The 7,313-nt window shown below is 30.9% G+C and overlaps 1 protein-coding gene across 4 annotated transcripts in view; it reads left to right on the forward strand.

Annotated features, from left to right (window-relative positions):
* The window catches only part of LOC116852218 (torsin-like protein), a 31,995-nt gene that overhangs the window by 511 nt on the left and 24,171 nt on the right, over window positions 1-7,313 (forward strand). Inside the window, exons 1-2 of one of the 4 annotated variants that reach the window (XM_032832336.1) lie at window positions 7-20; window positions 1,908-2,173. In XM_032832336.1, coding sequence (XP_032688227.1) covers window positions 2,021-2,173 — 153 coding nt within the window. In that variant the 5' untranslated portion in view covers window positions 7-20; window positions 1,908-2,020. Of the gene's footprint in view, window positions 1-6; window positions 21-1,185; window positions 1,710-1,907; window positions 2,174-7,313 lie in introns of those variants that run through there. The other 3 variants (XM_032832337.1, XM_032832335.1, XM_032832339.1) reach the window with 3 other exon arrangements.

Below are 7,313 nucleotides of genomic sequence, written 5' to 3' on the forward strand. Positions count from 1 at the left end.
TATTCTTCACGATGTAGACAGTAAGTTATGAACATATATTCTTCTACCCGCACTCGTCAATGTACTAATAATTATTTATTTATTAAACATGATAGACGTGCATCGATTAATTTAATTATGTTACGAGATTGCACTATACATTGTTTTGATATATGGCTACACCTATATATGATACAGTCCATATACCTATTTCATATCACATTGTGTAGTAGTTTATTCATAAAAATCCAATTAAATTTTGAATATATATATATATATATATATATATATATATATATAGTAGTTGGGTAATTATACAGTTTATACTTCTCACCTCCGATTTTGACGAAAAAATACTCAATCGACGCATTTTTTTAAAAGCAAACAACTTTTCTATTTGGAAAAATCGTCGCTCTCTGCGAAGCGAGATATTAATTGACAAAGTTGATCACTATTGAGGTTAGGAAAACTGTCACACCGATGACAAATAGCGATGTGTATATGCTCCGTAGCCACTTGCGCATATAAAAACAGTGCGTTAATTAGAAATATATTTGAACATACATGAGTAACAGCATTATTGAAACATTAGCATTCAAACATTTGCAAACGATGAACTGAGAGTCCAGAAGGCGAAACTCCCGGTCAAGAGGGATTCGGGAGGGGTTTAGCTCTCTCCTCCTGGTTTGATAAAAATAACATAAAAAAAAAAAGAGAAATACATCTTGCATGATGTTCAGCATTGGTTTTGCGTGCGATTCATACGTTCTACTTTGCGTAGGAGTCTTGCTAATTTTTTCAGTATCCATTTTAGTATATAGATAGATCATATATTTAGTAAGGCGAATAGATTTAATAGAACATTCTCACTTGTGTAAAGATCTTGCTAATCTTTTCGATATTGATGATTTTTACTGTATTGTAGATTAATTTATTTAATAAAACAAATATGTAATAGATATATATTCTGTGGCTACATGTACAAGTACGCTAATGTGAAAAGTGTGTATTTATAATGTATATATGTATATTATAATGTATATATGTATATGTATATATGTATATATGTATATATGTATTTATAATGTATATATGTATATTATAATGTATATATTTATATGTATTGCTTACATTTCTATGAATATATCTATTAAACTTTTGTCTTACTAAATAAATAAGTCTGCAATATATTAAAAATCATTAATACCGAAAAGATTAGCAAGATCCCTATGCAAGGGAGAATGTTCTACTGAATCTTTGCCTTACTAAATGTATGAGTCTACTATTAGTATATTTGAAAACTTTGTCTACTATTAATATAGACTCATTTATTTAGTAAGGCATTTATTATATAGACTCATTTATTTAGTAAGGCAAAAGTTTAATAGATATATTTATAGAAATATAAGCAATGCATTATAAATACACACCCTCAGTTCATCGTTTGCAAATGTTTGAATATTAATGTTTCAATAATATTGTGTTACCCATGTTCAAATATAGTTCTAATTCACACATTGTTTGCATATACATAGAGCATGTGCATGTGGCTACAGAATATATGCACGCCGCTATTTATCGTCGGTGTGACAGTTTTCCTAACCTTAATAGTGATCAACTTTGTCAATTAATATCTTATTTCGTAGTAGAGAGTGACGATTTTTCCAAGTAGAAAAGTTGTTTGTCTTTAAAAAACGCGTCGATTGAGTATTTTTTCATCAAAATCGAAAGTGAGAAGTATAAACTGTATAATTACCTTTCTTCTATATATGTCATATAGTCCCATATATATGTATGTTTAATTACAAATCTTTCTATTTTTCTTCTAGCATTTTGAAGTTTCACAATAAAAGAATTGTTCTAACTATGCTGTTTTGTATATAAAAAATGTTATATTATGTAAATATATATATATAATAAAATTACAGGGCTAGATTATATATTTGCTGCCAATCTGTATGGTCAACAAATTGTTCATGAAACAATCATAAATGCATTGCGTGGGCATTTTTATACCCACAATTCACCAAAAGCACTAGTCATGAGTTTCCATGGTACTCCAGGAACTGGAAAAAATTATGTAGCACAAATGATTGCCACGTCTCTCTACAAAAAGGGGATCCAGAGCCGATATTTTCATTTCTTCAATGGCCGCAATGATTTTCCTTTGCAAAAGAAGATAGATGATTATAAGGTATATTTAAATTAATTATTTAAACTAATTTCACCATTAAATTATCATAATATATAATAGTCTTAATATATGTACAAAGTGTCCCATTCTATTTTAGACTAAAATATCTTGAAAGAGTAAAGTTTTTTCAGAAAATCTTTTAGACAAAAGTTATAATACTTCAAGAGAGCATAAGATGGTAATATTATTATGCCATTAAGCTATTGTTTTAAAAGTTAGATTTTATAGTCAGTTTTAATTTTACGACGCTGAATCTAGCAGGCAGAGTTGGCAGGCGAACGCCGCGGCCCAGGGACGAATAATAGAGTGGGCCCCCGGAAAAAAAAATTTTTATAATGAATTACATCTTTCAAACTGGGAAAAAACATAACTCTTATATCATTAAATGATTTTTCGAACGATTTTCAAGCAAACGAAGTTATTAAACAATACTTATAAATGTTCATAAGCATTTCTTAAATAATAATAGCAGTAGTTCCCACACGCATTCGATTGAACGTACCAAAATTGACTCTGATATTGTTTGAAAGATGCTTGGTACACCGGCATGTGAACCGCGAGGGAACGCCTTTGTTAAACAATTTTTAAAAATGTTAAAATTGTTGCTTGCTTAAGAATTCAGCAACTCCCACACGCATTCGATTAGACGTACGAAAATTAGCTGAAATATTGTTTGGAAGATGCTTCGTGCATTGGAATGTGAACCGCGAGGGAACGCCATTGTTAATAATTTTTTAAAAAATATTCATAACTGTTGCATACCTAAGAATTCAGCAGCTTTCACACGCATTCGATTGAACGTACCAAAATTGGCTCTGATATTGTTTGAAAGATGCTTGGTACACCGGCATGTGAACCGCGAGGGAACGCCTTTGTTAAACAATTTTTAAAAATGTTAAAATTGTTGCTTGCTTAAGAATTCAGCAGCTCCCACACGCATTCGATTGGACGTACAAAAATTGGCTGAAATATTGTTTAGAAGATGCTTCGTGCATTGGAGTGTGAACCGCGAGGGAACGCCAAGCATGTTCCAAACAATATTTGAGCCAATTTTCGTACGTCCAATCGAATGCGTGAGGAAGCTGTTGAATTCTTAGGTATGCAACAGTTATGAATATTTTTAAAAAAATTATTAACAATGGCGTTCCCTCGCGGTTCACACTCCAATGCACGAAGCATCTTCCAAACAATATTTCAGCTAATTTTCGTACGTCTAATCGAATGCGTGTGCTGAATTCTTAAGTAAGCAACAATTTTAACATTTTTTAAAAATTGTTTAATAAAGGCGTTCTCTCGCGGTTCACATGCCGGTGTACCAAGCATCTTTCAAACAATATTTGAGCCAATTTTGGTACGTTCAATCGAATGCGTGTGGGAGCTACTGCTATTATTATTTAAGAAATGCTTATGAACATTTATAAATATTGTTTAATAACTTCGTTTGCTTGAAAATCGTTCGAAAAATCATTTAATGATATAAGAGTTATGTCTTTTCCCAGTTTGAAAGCTGTAATTGCATTATAAAAATTTTTTTTTCTGGAGGCCCACTTCTATTATTCGTCCCTGGGCCGCGGCGTTCGCCTGCCAACTCTGTCTGCTAGATTCAGCGTCGTTTAATTTTTTAATGGAATTATGGTTCCTTTTTACAAATTATATTGCATATAAAAGTGTACTATAATGAGATTATCATAAAATGAATATTTTACAAGATATTCTATATTTTATCCTGATACTTTATAATATAAAATATAAAATATCTTGTAAAATATTTATTTTTCCATAAGTTTATTTTATGATAGTTGTAACACCCAATGTTATATTTTTTGTGGCGCATCAAGAAAGCTACTTCTAAATTTACTATTTATCGGAGAAAATTATACTTAAATTATGTAACATTAAATTAAAACATTTTTTTCCATTCACATACAATAAGAAATGTTAAATGTATTAGGTGTACAACTTAATTCGGTCCGTTTTTTGCTTGAAAAACGCATTTATTTGAATGATAAAATGAATTAATACATTATTGAAAGTATTGTCCATCGCTAGCCACTACTTTTTCCCATCTTTCTGGCAATTTATGGATTCCGTCGCGGAAGAAGCGTTCATCTTTTGAAACCAAGAATGAATCTAGCCAATTTTTGATACCCTGTTCTGAAGTGAAGTGTATTCCAGTCAAAGCGTTCTGCATCGATCGAAACAAACGGTAGTCGGAAGGGGCAAGGTCTAGGCTATAAGGCGGGTGAGCCAGAACTTCCCATTCGCTATTTTCCAAATAGTTTTTAACCGGAACAGCAACATGAGGCCGAGCGTTATCATGGTGAAAGATTATGGACTCGTGTCTGGTCGCATATTCTGGACGTTTTTCGGCTATAGCTCGCTTTAAACGGATCAATTGTCGCCTGTAGAAGTCTCCCGTGATGGTTTGACCAGGTTTTAGCAGCTCATAGTGGATCACACCCTTCTGATCCCACCAAATACAGAGCATTACCTTGGCATCATGGATATTCGGCTTCGGCGTTGATGTTCCCGGTTGGCCGGGCTTTACATACGATTTTTTGCGTTTCGGGTTGTCGTAGTGAATCCATTTTTCGTCCCCGGTAATGATTCGATGCAGAAAAGACTTCTTTTTGTACCGTTCAAGCAACATTTCGGACATGCAAAATCGTCGTTCGATATCTCTCGGTTTCAATTCGTATGGGACCCAATTTCCTTGCTTTTGGATGTATCCCGCGGCTTTGAGTCGTTTCGAAATAGCTTGTTGAGTAACTTCCAATGTTCTTGCGAGCTCTTTTTGCGTTTGACACGAATCTTGATCGAGTAATGTTTCTAATTCTTCATCTTCAAACTTTTTCGGTTGACCCGAACGCTCTTTGTCTTCAACACTAAAATCACCACTTTGAAATCGTCGAAACCATTCTCTGCAAGATTTATCCGACGGTGCAGATTCACCATAAACTTCCACAAGCATTCGATGCGCTTCAGCTGCACTTTTCTTCCAATTGAAACAGAAAATCAAAACTTCCCGCAAATGGTGCTTATTTGGAACGAAACTCGACATTTTCAACGCAGTAAAAATTAAACTTGTTGTGCAAAACTCAAAGGCTTGTAAACAATATTTGGTTGACAGATGTTGACACTTCACGATACAGCAAAAATCAGCTGTCGCCGTCAACCATTTATAGCACCTAGAGCCATCTTTTGAAAACGGACCGAACTAAGTTGTACACCCAATATTTATTAGTTAAGAAATGTTAAATTTTATTGGCTTGTTTTATTTATTGATTACTTGGATATGTATATTTATATATATTTTTAACATTACTATAAATTATAATAGATTTTTCGACTGCTCTATTTTCAACACAAGACTCAGTAATTTCGACATTTTTACTTAATGTAATATTTTTTATATTATACATAAATTCATTTATGTATAATATTCAATATGAAGGAATATTTGTTACATATCTTAAATATTTATTTTTATTGATAATTGACATAAAAAATCGAGTTTCTCCCAAAAAAATCTATCATAAATTCTCTCTTTAAAACTTTGATATTAATTTGCACAAAAGTGAACTAATAAACTATGAAAAAATCTAGAAAATTTTATATGCAAATATTATTTGTAAATAAAATTATATTTTAAATTTCATTCTGTTTTTAAGATTTTGCATTTTCCTTATAATCCTTTTAATACTTTTATAATGAAAGCAATTGATTAATATCACTAACACTTTGTACATTAGTATATTGACGCAAAATGCAAAGAAATTTTTTCTTAAGCTTTATCTATTTTTTTACAACTATCAGTTGTTATAATAAATTATTTATGTGCACGTTCGCGTGCGCGTGCACGTGTGTATAGAAATAATATTTTTTTACTATTATAAAAATATATTTGTAAAAATATATTTATTTAATATATTATATATATTTGTGTTGTAAAAATATATTTTTTGTACATACATATATACACATGTTTGCGCGTGCCTGCTTGTGTGTATACAGAATAACCTATTTTTAGGAAATAGCTCTATATTTTCTAAATTTGATGTACAAAAAATATCTCAAATAAAATTTTAGGACATACGGGGATAGTACTATTTGACATCTTCAAGAATGAAATTAATTGTTATAAAAAAGGAAAACAGAAATTAAAAAAAAAATTGCGTACATTTTGCAGATTTATTGAAATGAAGTGTGTAAAGATTGTAAAGATAGTATCACTAATTTATTTCTATTGTCATCCTATGTAGAAAAATATTATGATGAGGTTATCGAAAAATGAATGTTTTAGGAGATATTTTATACCTTGAATTATGAAAAAAGTATCAAGATATAAAATATCTCGTAAAGGGTTAATTTTCCGATAATTTTATCTTTGTACTTTTAAATGCAAAATTACTCCAGAAATCGATTTATGCAAAAAACTATATATATATATATATATATATATATATATATATATATATAGGGTGAGTAAAAAGAATCAGTGAAATATATCGAAAACTAAGCATTTCCGAAAGAAATGTTTCCTATAAAAGTTGTAGTATTTTGAATGATCTATTCACTGATCTGGTCAGTCTGACCTTGGGCGTCGCCAAGGTCAGGTCAAGGTTAACTTTACTTTTTTAAATAGAAACATGTATTTTTTATTACGGAATTTTATTCTACGTAAAAAAAAACAAACAACTTTTATTTGAAAAATGTTTCATACGAACCTTATTTTTCACCCAAGCTCAGACTGATCAGATCCGTGAATAGATCATTAAAAACCTTACAACTTTTGTAGGTAAGATTTATTTTGGAAATGCTTAGTTTTCAAGATATTTCATCGGCCCGGGAAACAATCGCATTCGGTTAATATTATCGTATTTTTTAGCGAATTCTAAGACTATTTTTCCTCTTGCAAAATATTATCCGAGGCTTAGTTGCTGAACTATAAAGATAAATAGTTAGCCTCTCACGGGCCAAATACGAAAAATATGCAAGGGCGGCACTATTCACCGTCAGACATAGACGTTGGGCAATACACATGTGATAATATTCATATATCTTAGTATGAAAACTTTCAATGTCAATGTGATATATATATATATATATATATATATATATATATATATATATATATATA

The sequence above is a fragment of the Odontomachus brunneus genome, unplaced genomic scaffold (assembly GCF_010583005.1).
Source record: "Odontomachus brunneus isolate Ranch 3 - 2012 unplaced genomic scaffold, Obru_v1 Obru_scaffold_207, whole genome shotgun sequence".
Classification (NCBI taxonomy): domain Eukaryota; kingdom Metazoa; phylum Arthropoda; class Insecta; order Hymenoptera; family Formicidae; genus Odontomachus; species Odontomachus brunneus.